Here is a 17,626-nt window from a genome sequence, read left to right on the forward strand (position 1 = left end):
CATCTGAGGCTCCAGGCCTTCCTGCAAACTCGCTGGTGGTTGGCAGCATTCAGACTCCCCCCCCCCCCCCCCGTCTGTTGAAAGCCTGAGGTCCCCACTTTCTTGCTGGCTGTCATGGGGCAGCATCCTCAGGTCCTAGAGTCCACCCCATTGTTCCCTGCGTGCCATGTGGCCCAGTCTACACCATGCCCTTGTGCTTCTTCAAGGCCAACGTCGGTGCTGGATACATGAGCGTGAGCTGACTGATGAAGGGACGTTCAGGAGGCCATCGCCGTGCATGTGTGTGCCGAGGTGGGAGCTCAAGAAGGCTTTGGGCTGAGGGTGCCAGGTGGGAGGTAGCCTTCTGCTCACCCCCTGCCCTCCAGCCTATCCTCCAGCTTATCTCCTCCAGCAGACTCTCTTCCCAGCATCAGGGTCACTTTCCCCTACGAGGACAGTTCTTCCTGCTGGTTGGGACTTGGTAGCCACGGCCAAGGGGCCACACCTCCCCATCTCCAGGTATCCCCTTGCCACACATATGGACAGCTCCTGGTCTTACGTTTTTTTCTCCGTAGCCTTCCATGGCTCCCCAAGGCCCATGGGGTCAGACCCAGGCCACGCGCATTGGTCGGCCTCCCCAAACTACACCCCTTATTACCTCCCAGGTCCCCCCTATGTGGCCTGCCCTGCTTGCTCTCTGCCCCATCTGCGCGGAGCCCACATAAGCCCCTGGTTCTCTCCGTCCTCCAGCAGTGCCCATCACCTCTTAGTGGCCACTGCCGTGTGTCGGGTGCCTTCCCCACACAGCCCTTGTTCCCCACAAAGCCCTGTGCAAACCCCCTGGCATCTGCAGGGGAGAGCTGGGACCGAAGCCCATGCCCCGGGCGGGAAGCCAGCTTATTAAAGAGTGGTCCGCAGCCATGTGCTGCACAGCAGGCTCACCTGGGGTTCCTGTTAAAACACACCCTCCCACTCCCGGGACCGCTGCTGGGGAATCTGGGCTGGGGCCCCAGAGAACAGGTGTCTCAGATAAGCCCCCATGGGCCCGGCCCCCTGAGGTGGAGAGCTGCAGCTGCCTGGCGGAGGAAGGGCGAAGGCGGCAGCATCCCCAAGCCAGGCCCATGCTGGGTTACTGCGGGGATCCCGGAGCGCGGAGCCCCTCTGGAGGTCAGAGGCTGACAGAGACCTGGAACGCTCACATTCTGCTCAAGGGGGCCAGGCCCTCTGGCCTTTGTCACCTGAGACCGAGGTCACTATAGCCAAGCTCTGTGGGCCACTGCACTGCTGACCGGAAGGTATCCTAGGCAGGAGCCCCTCCCTAACCCAGCCCAGCCCCTACACCCAGGAGGCCCCCTCCCCATCTCGAAACTGGTGAGACGCCCTCGTTTTATTCCCCCAAGTAACAGGACGGCTGGGAGCCCACGGAATGCATGCCCTGAGCGGCCGCTGGACGCCGGACCGACCTATGGTTCCTAACGCTGGAGAAGCCCGCAGCCTCAGCAGTTCCAACTAGGGGCCTCTGGGGAGGGGAGGGAGGAGAAACGGAGGGAAAGGAGTGAAGGGATGCGAGTTGCTTCAGCAGTCCAGCGCCCCCACTCCACGCCGTAGAGCCTGAGTGCGCGATGCCCTCCACCCGCCGCTGCCCGGAGTGGGGGAGGGGGGACACCTACCAACGCCTAACCCCAAGGCGTCCACGGGCGGAGCAGGCTGACCTTGGAAGGCGCTTGCTCCCCCACCGTGGGCTGGAGTTTGGGCAGCGAGGCGCGCCCGACGGGGAGGCGCCGGGAGAGGCCGGGAGGGGCCCGGATTCGCTCCGGGCCGGCCCGCCCATTCGCTCCCCTCCCCTCCCTCACCCGCCTGCATCCCTGGCGCCCCGCCCCCACCCCCGGACAGCCCCAGGTTAGGGAGCGTCCGCACATCTCCTCCCGTCGGTCGGGCCGCGACTCGGCCTCTTGTACCGGGTCAACTCATTGGGCGGCTTCGACGGACGCCCCGCCCTGGGCCCCGAACCGGCCAATAGCAAGGGGCTTCACAGGCCGCCGTGCTCCGGGGACCGTCACCGTGCTGCGACGCTTTAGGGGATCCTTAGGCCTCAATGGTCTTTTCCCCCCCGGTCCCTGCCCCCAGCCCCAAGGAGACCTCCGGGAGCCGTGCCCGAAGAGCTGCCCGCGCGGCATCCGGGGAAACCTTGGAGATCTCGGCCTCCCCCTGCCCCTGCTGCCCGCCGGCGTGTCCTCGAGTGGACGCACACATCGCGAGGGGGAGTTTGCCGACGCTCCCTCCAATCGGGGACGCGGCTCCTTTAAGGGCGCAGGTGTCCGCAGCGCCGCCTGACTGGAAAGTCGCACCCGGACCAGGCTCCCAGGCCGATCCCGGAGCGCGGGCCCGTGGCGACAGGGCACGGGCGGCGGGCGGCGCGCGGGGGCGCGGGCGGCGGGGGTCGCGGGGACGGTGCCGGCGGCTCGCGGGGCAGGCGCGCGACGGGCAGCCCTCGCAGGCCCCGCCCCGCCCCGCCCGCCAGGGTCCTCGGAGCGCTCGGGCTGCGCGCGGAGCGGGCTCGGGAGGGAAGTCCCGAGACAAAGGGAGCGCCGCCGCCGCCGCCGCCGCCTCCTCGTCCGCCTCGCTCGCCGGGCCGCGGCCGCCCGAGGTGAGCGCAGGAGGCGCGGGCGGGCGGCGGGAGGCGCGGGCGGGGGCCGGCCTCGGGGCGCAGGGGCCTCGGCCGCCGTCGGGCCCGGGCCGGGCGGGCGCCTCCTCACCCCCGACCCGGCCTGCCCCGCGCACCCCGGGTCCGGGCAGGGCCCCCGCGCCCCGGGGACAGGTCCGCCTGGGAGCCGCGGCCGTGCGGCTCCCCCCCAACACCGCGTCCCGGGTCCCGCCGGCCTCGGGCCCGCCCCCGCCCCCGCCGGGCCTGGCTGGGGTCGCGGCCGGCGGGCCCTTCGAGCCCCCGCCGCGCGCCCGTTCGGGAGCGGGGAGAACGGCCCCCTGGCGCGCGCGCGGCGGCGTCCCCGAGCTGCTGCTGGCAGCGGCCGCTGTTGACAGGGACGCGAGCCTGGGCCGCCCCGCCGCCGCGGTTCTCCTCCGCCCCAGGGAAATTCGTTTCCGGGGTCACGGTCTGCACACAGACCTGTGGCTGTGGCGCTTGCCAGCCGGGGAGAGCGTGCACGGCAGGAGGAGCTCGCGCCGGCGGGCCTGGCGGGGGTCTGGAGAACGGAGCCGTCCGAGTTTTCTCCTGCCTCTGAAGCGCGCCGCTCGCACTTGGTGGGACCCGAACGGAGCGCTGCGGGGGGACTTCCAGGAGGTCGCTCTGTGCGGGCTGAACGGAGGGCGGACCTGGTAGCTCCGAGAGCAGGAGGCTGGGCGGGCACGGTGAGCCGGGCTCCGGATCGCGGCCGTGCCTGGCTCGCTGGGTGTAGTTCGGAAATACCCTTAGTTCCTGGGTCTGCACAGCTGGCCTTCGACTTGTTTCCCGTCTGGGGTCTGGAGCCCTGAATGTTTTTTGCTGTTCAGGGAACTGCCTTTGGGTAGAGAACCGACTGCACAGAAAGGGAGACGAACCCTTACTTTCTCTGCATTGCTTGTGGCCTATTTTAGGGGCTTTCACCCGTTTTACAGACTGAGAAGCTTGAAGAAGGGGGAGAGAAGAGCCTTGCGGGCACCTGGGCAGCCAGGAAGTGGCTCTGGGGTTTTTGCCCTCAGGGAGCAGGGCAGGATCAGAGAAGAGCATCTTCTAGTACATCCCAGTGTCGGGGAGGTGGAGGGCAGACCTCCCACTCTGCCTGTGGTTCAGAGACAGTCTTCATCTCGCCCCTGCTGCTCCGCAGTGTCTCGTTAACGCATACCTGCATTACCTGCTCCCTAAGTGCGGATCTGTTAGCTTGGGTGTTTGGTGGGATCCTGAATGAGCCCTTCTGTGTTGTAGTTAAAATGTAACAAACAGGCTGCTTTGTTCTGGACAGCGGGAGGCCGGTGGGAGTGGAAACATGTCTTAGAGACCAGCTCTCTACTTGAGACCCGGCAGGTGTGCACCTGTGGCTCTTCGCCCTGATGGCGGAAACCTGCTTTGGTGCCCAGTCTGGCCCATCGGCACCTCTGAGGAAGGGGCTGCAGGAGCTCTCACGGGACCACCCCTCATTACCTCCCACAAGGTGGGACGGCTCACACAGCTAGGATCTGGGACAAGACCTCTGCAGGCGGCTCTGTCCAGTCTTCAGGGCAGAGGAGGTGGCCTGCAGCAGGGTTGTGACACGGGGTCAGCAAGCAGACGTACTCAGGATGGCCTGGCCGGGCCTGGGGTTTCAGGAACCTGTTTTGTTTCCTGGCTGAGCTCAAATTCGCAGGGACCTTGCATCTCACTTAAAAGAAGTGCCTGTCAGGCTTCTTGTGTTTGGGCACCAAACCTCTGTGCTGGCTGATTTGGCAGAAGCGGCCTGCCAACTTGTGCCCTCTGCTTGGGGGACCCGGGGGAGTGTTGCCAAGCACCAGGGGGCAGGAGTGTGCCGTGCCCTCGAGTCTCCTGCAGGGAAGGGCGTCTCTGCTGACCCTGGGGTTGTTGTTGGGCAAGAGTTTGAGGAACACATGGAGATGAAGGATTTTCAGGCTCAGGGTCACTGCCCGCATCTGATCAGAGGACATGCACCCCGGCTCCCTGTGAGCCCAGGTCCTCATCCTCGGGGTCAGCGCCCACCCTGGCTGTGTCCCTGGGCCCCGCCTCTGCCCGGACAGGTACTCCAGACAGGGGTGCTGTCCTGTGAAGGAGATCTGGGCAGGCGTGTGCACGGGTGGTCCCAGACACCCATGGCGTCATGTTCCTGGCGGTCTGGTCTGCACAGGGATGGGGACGAAGGGGGCAGACCAGAATGCTGGGATCTCGTGGTGCTGAATTGAAGGTCTTTTTCGGTCCCAGCGTGGCGGTGTCTAGTTTGTACGTGATTTTGAGGTCCAGTAAGGTTGGGCCTTTATTACAAGGTGTGCTCTGGGGTCAGATCTGTCACATCATCCTTACGGCCGTGCTTCATGAGTGGAGACCTGTGATTTTTTCGTATTATAATCTCAGTACACGTTTTTTGAAACGGGCTGTCGTCTGGTTTGGCGCCTTGTCGTGATTCACCCTGCTTCTTGAGACCTGGGCTCTTGCAGGACACCAGGGACTGCAGTGGCTCTCTGGGACAGCCATTCCCAGACCCCTCGTCCCACTTGGCTTACTTCTTGGGAAAAGAATTGTCCAAGAGCCTCCTAAACCCCCGAGCACTGGGCCACACCCAGAGTTCCTGACTGAGGGCCCCAGGGACCTGGGGGATGTGCGTTTCTGACAAGCACCCAGGACCCCACTTGGAGAGTCTAGGGCTGGTCTCTGCTGAGCTGTTGGCCTCACTCCTGCTGCACAGCGGTGTGGGCCCTGGGCAGGGTGTGTGTCGCTTGGGGACTGGGAGTGGGGTGGCTGCGGGGGAGCAGCGGGTGCTGGAGCGACGAGTATGATGTGGATCGGAGTGCTCGGGGGCAGTCGAAGGTCAGGCTGAGCTGGGCTGGGGTCTGTTGCACAGGAGTGGCTAACGGGAAGGGCGGGGGGCCCTTAGCTGGCTTCGGGTTGAGGCTCCCTGCTTAGCTGGCACCTTGCTTTCTGGGTTTCTCTTCTGGTTCCCAGGGCTGTGTTGAGCCTGGCTGGGGACATGTAGTTGAGCCTGAGCCGGGAAGCGTGGCTGGGAGGTTGTCCTTCTGAATTTGGCTGAGAGCCCTCGTGGTTGTGGAGAACCCTGTGTCGCACTCAGGCGTGTGGGGTGTTGGACCTCTTCCCCCGCAAGAGCAGAAAGACCTGTTGTCAGACTTCGTGGAAGCCTGAAGGGTCGCTGTTCTCTTCCAGGAGACACCTTCTTCGTCTTGTCAAGCTTTGTCTAGGGGAAGTGCTGGGTTCTGGGTATCTCCAGCGTCTCTGTGGACTTTGAGGACCACCAGATGGACCTCGGGTCAGACTCTCTGAGGGCAGCTGGGGGCGTCGGCCTGTTGGGCCCCGCTGGGGAAGCAGCGGCCCGGACAGTCGCTTGAGCTGCAGGCTGTGCGGGGCCATGCATGGGGGGACTCTGGGCTGCGGGGGGGGGCGGTGGTCTGGAGGTCCTGCGAGGAACAGCAGGTCTTCGAGCTGCCCTCCCCCCACCCCACTCCCGCGCCCACTCCCAGGACAGGTGGACACAGCAGGCGGGCCGTGGGCTGGCCTGCCTGCGGGCTTGCCGGGGTGTCTTCTGGCCTTCCTGGGTGCTCCCTGCTGCCACCCCAACCTTCTGCTGACTCTCCCGGAGTGAGTGGCAGACAGGCCTTGACCCGTTGACTGTCAGGGAGTGCCAGGGGATGGGGGTGCTGTGGCATGCGAAAGTGGAGGTGACAGAGGACAGTGCTGGGGGCCGCGGTGAGAGGTAGGTCTCTTGGGTGCTATGGGGTAGGTGTGGTCTAGGGACTCGTCTGTGATGCGCCTGAACTGCTGTCCGCCGTGGGACGCTTTTCTACTCTGTTACTTTCAAGAACGAGGATTATTCTCCTGGCCAGACCCGAGTTTAAATTCTAAGCTGGGGCCTGATGGCACCCTGCCCGCGTCTCGGCGCTGGCAAAGGAGAGCACCCCGTCACAGCCACGGCCCCCTCCCCATCGTCCGGCGGTGCTCCGGACAGCCCCACCTTGTCCTTGCGTTTCCTGCGGAGTCTGACAGTGAGCTCGGGATCCCTGTCGCTCCGGCCGGCCGCCATGGGACGCAGGAAAGCGGGGCGAGGGTGCGGGCCTCTGCTGGGAGTGCTGGCGGGCTCTCCCTGCGCAGCACCTGACAGCCGTGTGGCCCCAGGCCCGCGCCTCGGCCTCGCTGTGCCCGCGGTGTGTGCCTGGGCCCTGGGGTGGCGGGGAGCCTGAGGGCTGCCTCTGTTAACTGCTCGCTCTGCCCGCTCTCTTCCAGGGACTTTGAACATGTCGGGGATCGCCCTCAGCAGACTCGCCCAGGAGCGGAAAGCCTGGAGGAAGGACCACCCGTTTGTAAGGAAAGCTTTATTTCTGCACGCAGCAGAGTGGACTTGATCCCCCCCCGCGGGGAAACCGGGAAGTCCCCGTTCCACCCAGCGCCCGCGGGGGTCACAGGACGGTTCTGCGAGCGGGCGAGCCGGGATGCGTGGCGCTGATGTGCCTGTGTGCTTGTCTCTCTCAGGGCTTTGTGGCCGTCCCGACAAAGAATCCCGACGGCACGATGAACCTCATGAACTGGGAGTGCGCCATTCCGGGGAAGAAAGGGGTAAGAGAGCCTGCTCCTCCGGCTGGCCTGCCCCGTGTCGGCCCCACAGGCCCCGGGCCCATCCCCCCCGGGGGGGTGGGCAGGGGTAGGGTGACCTGTGACACCCCCAGCCCCGCTCTCTGGGCACTTGTAATTGAGAAAGGGGAGCCGGGCTGTGGAGAGGGGTGGATGCCGCACCCCCACCAAGCCTGGGGGCCAGAACATGCTGCATTTCTGGGGCAAGAGGAGCCTTGAGGGCCTTCACGCTTGTCCTTCAGACCCAAGCTCGTGATGCTGGTCCTGGCAGTCTTTAAGCTGGCCCTGGGCCAGCTGCTGCTGCTCAGATGCAGACGCTCCCCGTGGGCCACCTGGGAAAGCGGTGTGCGGCCTCAGCATGCCGGGGCTGTTGGGGCCTGGCGTGTTGGAAGCATATGGGAGTGAGGGTCTCTGGCAACCCTGCATCCAGCTCTTCCAGGATGACCCCAAAGGGAAGAAGAGGCTCCTGAGGTGTCCCCATTGTTCCCAAGGCCCTGTCGCCTGTTTTCTTTCCCTTGTGGTTCTTGGTGACTGTCCAGGAGCCTCTTATTCCTTTGTGAAGCCGGTGGGGGTAGGACGTGGCTTTGCGCAGTGATGGGGTCTGGGTCTGGGTTCGGCGGCCAGCCTATGCCTCTGCCTGCGCCGTGACGGTTCTCTGCCCCTCGTCCGAGTCTGCAGCGGGGGTGGCCGTCTTCCTCCCAGAGGAGGCTGGGGAGGGCCGTGGGGTCACGGAGCTGGAGGGAGGGCCTCGCTGAAGCTGCTTAGATGGAGATCCCACTGCGACCCCCCCCCAGTCCTGGGGTCATGGGGGCTGCCAAGTCCCTGCTATCTTCCCAGAAGTCCGGCCTCAGCCCCACTCCTCCCCAGGGAGGGCTCTTTCCAGGCCCCCTTGGGGCCCATGGAGACACTTACAGCTCTGTCATGGGGACAGCTGGTCTTTGGGCCAGTTTAGGAGTCCACCTCCCTGTTGGGATGGTGCCGGGGGACGGGCCGCAGAAGCCAGCTTTTCTGAGCTCGGCCCCCCGCGCTCCTAACTGCTGCTTCGTTTCCCAACAGACTCCCTGGGAAGGAGGCTTGTTTAAGCTCCGGATGCTTTTCAAAGACGATTACCCATCCTCACCCCCAAAATGTGAGTAGAGCGAGGTCCGCCAGAGTCACTCTGCCCCGGCACGCTCCAGCAGAGATCTGCGGTCTGGTGTTCTCTGGGGGGCGCACACTGGGCTGAGTCAGCGATCCTGGCTGTGAGCACTGGGAGGCTCCGGGGCTCTTTGTGCCTCCTGGGGAGAAGGTGCCAGCACTTCCAGCCCCAGCAGGGTTGGGCATGTGAGGGACCACAGTCCAGGGCCTCCCCTCACACAGCTTTGTGTTCCTCACCCGATGTCACTCTCCCTGCTGGTAACCGTTTCGTGTGCGCAGCCCGGGCAGGCCGCAGTGCCTCATGCGCTGCTCCGCACTGTGGCAGAACCGCGAGGGCCCGCGAGTCCCTCCTTTGTGGCCAGAGATCCTCCAGCCCTGTCCGTGGTCAGTCGGTGGGGAGCGAACACGTGCCTCCGTGTGCACAGCCCGTGGCAAGGCCAGGCCGTGTGTAAATGTTTACGCTGCAGTTACTTCAGAAGGCAGAAGCACGTTTTCCATTACGAGGGCATCCACCAGAAGAACTTTAGAAATTAACGAGTAGCGGGGTAACCACCGGGATGGAGACTGTTCGGGGTGGTTCTCTGCTGTTGCATAGTTTTCGCCACGTGCAGCTGTCCCTTCCAATGACTGCCTTAACTGAAAAATGAGACAAGTTTTAGTTGCTTTTCTCAATTCTGTTCAACATGGACGTTTGAGCAAATGCAACAAGGAAGAGAAAAGTGCCCGCAGAAGAGCACGAAAGGGAGACGGCTGCAGCCTTCTTCACAGTGCCGGCTTGTGAAGGTTGCGGGATGAGATTAATGTGCAAAAAGCTGTTTTCCTGGAGTCGCTGCAAGTGAAGCACTGAAACCAGGTGCTACGGTAGCCTCAGACCCTGGAGTGAATCCACCCAGAGTTCCACCTCCAGACCGGAGGGTCCGGAGCACAGCTCAGAAGCCAAGGGCAGGTTCCGACACGAGGACCTGGGTTCCCTGGTTGGGCGGGAAGCCCCAGTGCTGTGAGGGTGTCTGTTGTCTCGAAGCCTGTCTGTGCAGCCCGTGTGATCCCAGGCACAGCCCAAGCACATTTGTGTGGCAACGGCCACGGGGACCCTGGCAGGTAGAGGCACAGAGGGCAGAGAGTGGCTTGGCCCTCCGAGTGCCGGGGGTGGTTGCGAGGCCTGGGCGGAGGCTCGTCAGGAGCGGGCACCCGGCCCTGACAGCGGGATGGGCGAGATGGGACCTCGACGCCCCAGCCGCGGGAACCCGGTGACGGGGACGCAGGCCCGCGGAGCAGAGCTGCCCCACACAGGGTGGCTCAGTTCTTGACAGAAGGAGCAAGAGGTGTGGGGAGAGGGTGCTCTAAGTAACAGACCCCAGGGCATCGCAGCGGGAGAAGGAGGGAATCGGCCTTCCAGAGAGATCTGGACGCCCCGTGCAGAGGTGGAGCGGTAGGGCTCCGAGCAGAAGGGGGCGGGTAGGAGATGGCACCTTCATTCCTTGGGTCCCTTTAACTTTGAGCAGTGACACAGGCCGCCCCCTGGGGGCGGAGCAGCCGGCAGCTGGATTGCAAGACGCCTAGACCAGGCCTTCCCCGGGGACAGCAGTGGACTGGGGTGGGGAGAAGGTTCTGGGTGCTCCTGAGCACGTGCCCTGAGTACCTGAAGGGCACATATGCGGTCAGTAAGGAAAAGGCAGAGAGCCCGCCAGCCGGCAGGCCTTTCGCAAGAGAGGCTGTCGTCTCTGCCAGCCTGCAGAGGGAAGGAAGGTGCCCGGCTCTCACGGGACGTTTGCAAGCCACGTGCAGCCAGGGTGGAAGGGCTGAGCAGCTGGGGCCCGCCACCTGCCGTGTCTGTGCCGTGTCTGCGGGAGCCGGGCTCCGGCCTGCCGGGCCCCAGCCACGCTAACCAAGTGACTGTCCTGGCGCGCGCGTGCTCGCCGGAAGCCGGAGGCAGCCCCAGCGTCCGTGGACGAGCCCGTGGTGGGCAGTGGAGGCCGGCCCACAGCCACCGGAGGGGAGGACCCACAACACAGTGGGTCTCCCCGACGTGATGACGCGCAGTCGGAGCCAGAGTCCTGCGGAAGTCAGCCGTGGGCCCTGTGACGGCGCGGGGCGGGGACCTCTCCAGGCAGAGGGAGCCAGCGGGGACCAGAATTGGGGTCAGGGCTTCAGGGAGAGCGGCCGCCCCCCTCGACGGTGCACTTTCCTAGGTAACACACCAGACCTACCCCTCAGGTGAGACGCAGATCAGGGATTGTGCTCACCGGGAGGTACGATTGGAAGAGCAGAAAGGCATCCGTGGCACGGAAGAAGGTTCCCGCGAGGCCCACCGGACGGGGCTCATGGCCAGAATGTGCGCGGTGCTCCGGCGAGTCGGGATGGCCATGCTGGCAAATGGATGAGAGACTTGCCGGGCGTTTTGAGAAGCGGATCGTGTGTGGCACTGGCCCCCGGGGTCTCCAGGGCAGCGCCAGCCCGAGTCGCAGGAGGCGGCTGCCGCTCCTTAGGGGGATGGCAGAGCTCTATGAGGCCCGGTGGGCTCTGCGGGACGCACGGAAGCTGCACACAGGCACTACCTCCTTTTCGGGACAGACACGCGCCTGCTCACGGCTTTGTCTACGGCGGCTGGGTGTGAGCAGCGGCGGTTCCGCGTTCGGGGGGGGGGACGCTTGCCATGGCGCCTGCATCTGAGGAGTCCCCGCCGGGGTGCTGCTCGCGTGCTGGGGGCGAAGAGTGGCTTGGGGCAGCTCCGGCTGTCTGTCGAGCTGCTCTGCTCCTGTCGTGCTTTTCTGGGTGAACGTAAGTACAGGGGGTAGGGGGAGGGCGCCCACGTGAAGAGAAATGGCCTCAGACCTTAGCTGTGGGACTGTCCCAGGGTGGGTTCAAGGCAGTTCTTGTTCTTATACATTTTACAGTTTCCTACGTGTTTTTTTGTTTTGTTTTTTTTAGTTTCTGTGTTTTAAAAAACGTGGAGGGGGATAGTGTGGAGTCCTACAGGCCTCTCTTCGAAGCAGGATGATTTGCTCTGAAAATGGCCACTTGTTTGGAAGGGCCTCAGAGTTCCTGCCCTCCGCTGTGCCCCCAGGACTGTCCTCATCTGTTACAGCCCCCCCCCACTTCCCACACCTAGGCTGGCTTGGGGAGGTGGGTGAGGGTGACCAGGGTCGGGGACCTAGGCAACCACATGGCTTCGCCCCTGAGTCTGGGAACTGTGTGCGCCCTGCCCACACTGCCACCTCGCAGCCCCAGTTCTGAGCCACATGCCTGCTGGCCAGCAAGGTGCCCGATGCAGGGGAGGGGACAGCAGCTGCCACAGAAACGTGTTTCCTTCCTCCCTCTGCCGCAGGTAAATTTGAGCCACCGCTGTTTCACCCGAACGTGTACCCTTCAGGCACAGTGTGCCTGTCCATCCTCGAGGAGGACAAGGACTGGAGGCCAGCCATCACGATTAAGCAGGTACAAGGTGCAGGGGGCCGGCCTCAGCCTTTTGTGGGGCCAGAGGACAGTGGTCTTGCTCTGAAGCTGGGACCAGTGTCCTAGGAAAGCTTGGTTTTGTAACCGCTGAGCTCCGTGTTTCTTTACTTATTACACAGATCTTGTTAGGAATACAGGAACTTCTAAATGAACCAAATATCCAGGACCCAGCTCAAGCAGAGGCCTACACGATTTACTGGTAAGTACTGGTCCGGCCGCCCTTGCCATGGCCGCGTGTTGGCTTGCGCACGCTTCCCTGGAAGTCCAGCCCAGGCTGCCATTCCCATTGGCCTTCTTGGATGGCCCTGAGACTCGAGCCATGACCGGGAGACCGAGTGAGGTGGTCACAGAAGCATCTGAGGCCGGGAAGCAAGCAGGCAGGCCCTGTAGGCAGTGGGAGCTCCATGTGCAAAGAACAGGGGACCAGGGCCAGTATGGCCACAGCACTGTTGGTTAAGCGGGGGCGGTCAGGAGACGGAGGTTGGGTGATATAGGCTCCCATTGGCTACTTTGTCCCTGCCAGGCTGTGGCCAGGCAAACCAGGTGCCTCGGTGTACCCCAGTGCAGCTCAGAGGGCCAGGCCCCCCGGGTGTGGGCACCAAAGGAGGCATGTTCAGTATCATGGTTCCCCAGGGGCCCCACAGCTCCCGCCATGTCCATCTTGCTGCTCCTCCCAGGCCTGGATGTGGGCCGTAGGGGAGCGGTACTCCTGGCTTGATCTGGGTCACCTGGCTGCCATGCTGTCCCCACCAGATGCCAGGCATTAACTCCTCGCCCCAGCCCTTCCCTGCATGATACTGTGTTGCCCACCGCCTGCGCTGAGGGAGGCAGTGACTAGGTTAGACTCCCACGCCTGGGCCAGTCAGCTGCAGGGAGAACCCTGTGCCTGAGCAGAGGCCCCACGGTTGTGAGTCCTGGGTCCCCTGGCCGTGTCCGCCAGCCTCCTGGGCTGGCCCGGGTTAGGGGCCTTATGCCAGGGAGGGGACTCTGACCCCCCACTGCTCCACGTTTGGAAAGCTGGGACCGATGGGGCTAACGGAGGGGAGAGGCTGGGCAGGGGCATGTTCCTCCTGGGGGATGTTTCTGGAATCAGCAGTGCCAAGGGTCAAAGCTGAGGTCGGGGCCATTCTCCGGCCGCTCTGGACATTGCCAGGTGACACATCTGGGGAGCACCTGAGAGAAGTGCCAGGTTGCAGGCGATGCATTTGTCCCCCGAAAATGGTTTCAGGTCGTGGGCCCAGCCCAGTGTTGGCCAGGGTCAGCAGGATACTCCCAGCCAGGGCCGGGGCCCTGTCCCGGAGGGGCTCAGCAGTAGTTCCGTGTCCTGTTGGTGTGTGTGCACTCACAGTGACTCAGGAGATCCATCCCCCTGCCCTTGTCCCCGAACTGGGTGCTGTGAGATGTCGCTGTGCCATCTGTCCGCACTGATGCAGTGGCCTAAGCCTCGCATACGAGGCCACTCAGGACGCACCGCATTCTCGTGACAGACCAAGGGGCCTGCAGAGCTGAGGGGGTCTCGGGCCTTCAGAGAACTTGCTGGCCCAGTGCACGAGGTTTTTTTTGTTTTTTGTTTTCTTAAGATTATTTAATTAGTTATTTATTTTAAGATTACTTAATTATTTGTCAGAGACAGAGCACAGGCAGGCAGAATGACAGTGACAGAGGGAGAAGCAGGCTCCCCGCTGAGCAGAGAGCCCGATGCGGGGCTCGATCCCAGGACCCTGGGATCATGACCTGAGCCTAAGGCAGAGGCTTAACCCACTGAGCCACGCAGGCGCCCCCCGGTGTGCGCTTTGTCATGGGTGACGCTCATGGTGGCTGATGGTGGCCACAGGCACCACAGTGCCCCCGTGAGCAGCTGGCCTTTGTGTCTGTTCCCAGCGCCGGGGCAGCGGACTGGAGGCTCACTGTGGTGCACCAGCAGGCCCGGTGGGGTGTGTGGCCACTGCCCCGCGCTGCTGGGCGTCTTTCCTGCTCCGGGATGCGTCGCCGCCAGTCCCGGTGTGCCCTTGTTCCCACGACTTCTCCCGTCAGCATCCCTTTTAAGAGCACATTGGAACACCTCAGCCGGCTGCTGCGGGCTGCAGGGGCTCCCCTGGTGGTGGACGGCAGGGCCAACGTGGCTGCCTCTGCCCTGGAGCCTTGGGGCCGCAACGGGCCACAGACAGGTGTCCTGTGGCCTTGATGCCACAGCTCTCGGTGGCCCGAGCAGGTGGCTGCCACTGTGGTGTGGTCCATGGAGCCTACTGCCCGCTGAGGGAAGTCCCCTCGGGGGCCCTTTGTCCCTCCACCCTGGGAGCCCCAGCGTGCCCCAGGGCCTGGGCTGCAGTGACTTGGAGCAGCGTCCTGAGGCGTCCGCGGAGAGAGCACAGCTTGGGGGGAACCCTAGCTTCCTCGCAGGGAGCACTCCACACCCCCAGGCGGGTGTCCCCAGGTGCACACACTGCACCTGGGCTCCGTGCAGGGTCTCAGGTCAGCCCTGGAGCTTCTGTTGGCCCCCAGGGCCCCACAGGGAAACAAGCAGGAGTCCCACCCATCTGTAGCCAAGGTTCGTGCCCAGCAATCTGGATTTTCTCTCCAGAACGAAGGCAGCGGCTTCCGGCTTAGAGCGTGGTACACGCCTGGCCGCCCCCCGGGCCTTCCTGATCAGAGGCCGCCCTCTGAGTCCGCTTGGTGTCCTGTGACGCCCCGGGCCCCCGAGGGGGCCCGCGCCCGCTGACCTGTCTCTCTCTTGACCTCCTCCTCAGCCAAAACAGAGTGGAGTACGAGAAGAGGGTTCGAGCACAAGCCAAGAAGTTCGCGCCTTCATAAGCAGCGACCACACGGCAGCGTAAGAAGGAAGGGATTGGTTTGGCAAGAACTTGTTTACAACATTTTTGCAAATCTGACGTTGCTCTGTACAATTACTAGTCACCTGGGAGGGTGGGCGGGCGCCATTTTCCATTTCCGCCGCTGGCACGCAGTCCTCGACGCGCTGAGCTGCCCGGTTTTTCATACAGGGTCTCTTCCTTCGGTCTTTTGTATTTTTGATTGTTATGTAAAACTTGCTTTTATTTTAATATTGATGTCAGTATTTCAACTGCTGTAAAATTATAAACTTTTATACTTCGATGAGCCCCGAGGAGCTAGTTTCCTTTGCTCGCGGATGCAGGCATGCCTCCCGCCGTGTAGAGCTACGCGCAGCCGCCCGCCGGCCCCTCCCGCCTCGCTCCCCGCAGACCCCAGGTTGTGTTGCTTATGAGCCTCAGATCCAAAGGCAGCGGCGTCTCGTTTCCGCATCACTTCCTTTGTGTTTATATGGCGTTTTGTCTGTGTTGCTGTTTAGAGTAAATAAACTGTTTATATAAAGGTTTTCGTTGCATTATCATCATTAAGAGCGTGAGGAGGCGGCCTCACGGTGCCCGGCCCCCCACACGGCTGCAGGCGCGCGGAGCCCAGCTCGCTGCTGTGCCCAGCCACGCCTGGACCCGCGTGGCGCTCGGCCCGGGCCTCTGAATACTGCTGTGTGCGAGGACGGCGTGCGTCCAGCGCCTGTCCCCCCACCCCAGGTCTGGGGGCTGCACAGAGAGCGGATGGGGTCAGGTCGGAAGTGGTGTCAAGAGCCTTCTAGAACTGGCGTGGGCCGGACCCAGCCCCAGGGAGGACGGGGCGCCAGCGGCTCCCCCTCGTTCTGGCACGTGCTGATGTCCACCTCGGGCCTGCAGTCTCCAGTGCCCACCCGGCCTCACCGGCTGCCCTGCAACCTCCCTGCGCCCGCTGCGCCAGCCCCCACCGCAAGTGCGGGGGCCAGGCTGAGGCCACCGTGCACAGGTGCCTCCCTGTTCCTGAGGGGCTCTGAGCCCGGTCCACCTGCGGCGCTGTGCTCACACAGCACCCCAGAACCTGAGCCCACTGCACAGCTTCCCCAAGTCAGCTGCTTGCTCAGTTGGGAAACGGGTCTGGGTGCCGGCTCAGCTGCCAGAGGCCCTAGGTGGAGACGGGCAACAGCAGGGCCCTGCACCAGCCGACCTCGCCTTTCCCCCTTCCCCCGCTCCGGGGACTCTCAGCGGCTCACCTGTGGTTCCAGCGCATAGACCCAGCCAGGGCGGGAGGGCCGGTCGCCAGGGCCCTCGGTCAGGAAGGGCATCGGGACACGGCCCAGCAGCAGGATGGCTGCAGAGGTTGGAGGCCGTGTCCGGAGGCTCCTTGGCCACAGTTCTCGCGTGGCTCCGAGGTCCCAGTGCCTTGCTCGCTCGCTTAGCTGGACGAGGCTAGACGTTTGATGTTGGTGATTTGTTTCTGATGCGGACGGTCTTCCCGGGGACTCAGCTGGCTCGGGTGTCTGTAGCCTCTCCCAGAATGTCTTATTTTGTAATGACCGAGCGACACTTAGTAACGGCTGCACATGTATATGGTTAATATATACGGAAATTCGATATATTTTCTAGTTGAAGCATTCTGAAGTCATCAATGTTTCTAGCAGATTGTCATGATTTCCACTAATGAAATGTCCTTTTGTGCACAGTCCTTGGCTTAATAAAGATGTGACTCTTGTAACAGGAGTATGCAATGTGCCCGTCCTGTTTCCTACGTGAGGGTCGAGAGTGGGTTCCCAGCATGAGGCGCCGAATGATTAGTAAAGAATTGTGGGCAATACATAAACCACTGTATCTAAGAACCCTTCAATTAAAAACATTTCCACAAAATGCTGCCTGTAGGGTGTGTCCTTTTCCTGCCCCCAACCCCTCCACCTCAGACTCTCAGGGGTCTGTGGTGGGGGGAGGGGGGCTGCTAGTGACCCTGGAGCCAGGGTGGAAGGCCCCTGTGGACCCCCTGGAGACCAGGCACACATCCTGTGCTGACCTTGGCCCTGTGACCGAGGGCCCCCTGCATCTCCCAGGCCTGCTAGAGCAGGGCATCACCCCTGGGACCCCAAGCTGTCCTTGAAGCCTGGGGCGGCTCTCCCCCCAGGAATGCCCAACTGCATGTGAGTCCTCAACTCAGACCGAAGCACTGCGTCCAGGATGGCCTGGGGCTCCGGCCTGGCCTCGGGGCTCCCGGGAAAACCTGGCCAGGGCTGGAAGGGCAGTGGATCCCCAAGAGTCCCCGTGGCCTCCCGGGATGTTCCCGCCCGGGCCAGATCCACACCCTCACGCCTGTCTAGTGTGCAAAGCTGCCTCCTTACCTGGTGGGGCTGCCGGAAGCCTCTGGGTGCGGCTCAGGCTCTGCGGACGGGCAGCCCCCATTTTGAGGTTGCCATGACGACAAGTTGCCTGGCGGAAGGTTGGAGGGCCAGGCTGAACACTGGCTTGGGCCGCCTAGAACCAGTCTGAGCCTGCTCCAGCAGGGAGGGGCCTGAGAAATGCTGGTCCAGGCTCTGTCCCCAGCTGACCCTGGTGCTGGGTCTGGGGGCTTTCCTGTTGCTGTGGCCCAAGGCTCGTCTGGAGTCCTCCAGTTGCTGGGATCCCATCTGCAAAGGCCCTGGCCCTGACTGAGGGGGCTGGCTTAGGACCATGGGGTGGGACAGGGCGGGAGCACTCAGTCCCGTCCACCCTGCTGTCCCCAGACCCAAGGAGCCCAGCACCTGTCACGAAGTTGCGGGTCCAAGGCCTCGGTTCTCCCTCCCTGACCTCTCCCCTTCCAGGGGACCGACCCAGCACCCTCCTGAAGACAGGGGCCCTTGGTGCTCATGCTGCCCCTCCCGCTCCTGGAGCCTCAGAACCTGGCCCCCCATTGTGCAGAGGAGGGTGGCGGGTACTCGGCTCCCCCAGCTCTGCCTCCTGATGGGGCACATGACTTTTG

The 17,626-nt window shown here is 63.4% G+C and overlaps 1 protein-coding gene across 1 annotated transcript; it reads left to right on the plus strand.

The window, feature by feature from the left end:
- Positions 1-2,497: 2,497 nt before the first annotated feature.
- Positions 2,498-15,197, plus strand: UBE2I (ubiquitin conjugating enzyme E2 I). Its single transcript, XM_032846149.1, has 7 exons — positions 2,498-2,626; positions 6,911-6,987; positions 7,157-7,240; positions 8,312-8,384; positions 11,718-11,827; positions 11,965-12,044; positions 14,593-15,197. The coding sequence occupies exons 2-7, from the start codon at positions 6,922-6,924 to the stop codon at positions 14,654-14,656; spliced, it is 477 nt and encodes a 158-aa protein (XP_032702040.1). The 5' UTR covers positions 2,498-2,626; positions 6,911-6,921; the 3' UTR covers positions 14,657-15,197.
- The last annotated feature ends 2,429 nt before the right edge of the window (positions 15,198-17,626 follow it).

Source organism: Lontra canadensis, unplaced genomic scaffold, assembly GCF_010015895.1.
Source record: "Lontra canadensis isolate GAN:19392208 unplaced genomic scaffold, GSC_riverotter_1.0 scaffold171, whole genome shotgun sequence".
In the NCBI taxonomy this organism is placed as follows: domain Eukaryota; kingdom Metazoa; phylum Chordata; class Mammalia; order Carnivora; family Mustelidae; genus Lontra; species Lontra canadensis.

Coding starts and splice junctions, on each gene's coding strand:
- UBE2I (XM_032846149.1), top strand. CDS start 6,922: ATGTCGGGGATCGCCCTCAGCAGACTCGCCCAGGAGCGGAAAGCCTGG. Junction 6,988..7,156: donor GGAGGAAGGACCACCCGTTT/GTAAGGAAAGCT, acceptor TGTCTCTCTCAG/GGCTTTGTGGCCGTCCCGAC. Junction 8,385..11,717: donor CCCATCCTCACCCCCAAAAT/GTGAGTAGAGCG, acceptor CCTCTGCCGCAG/GTAAATTTGAGCCACCGCTG.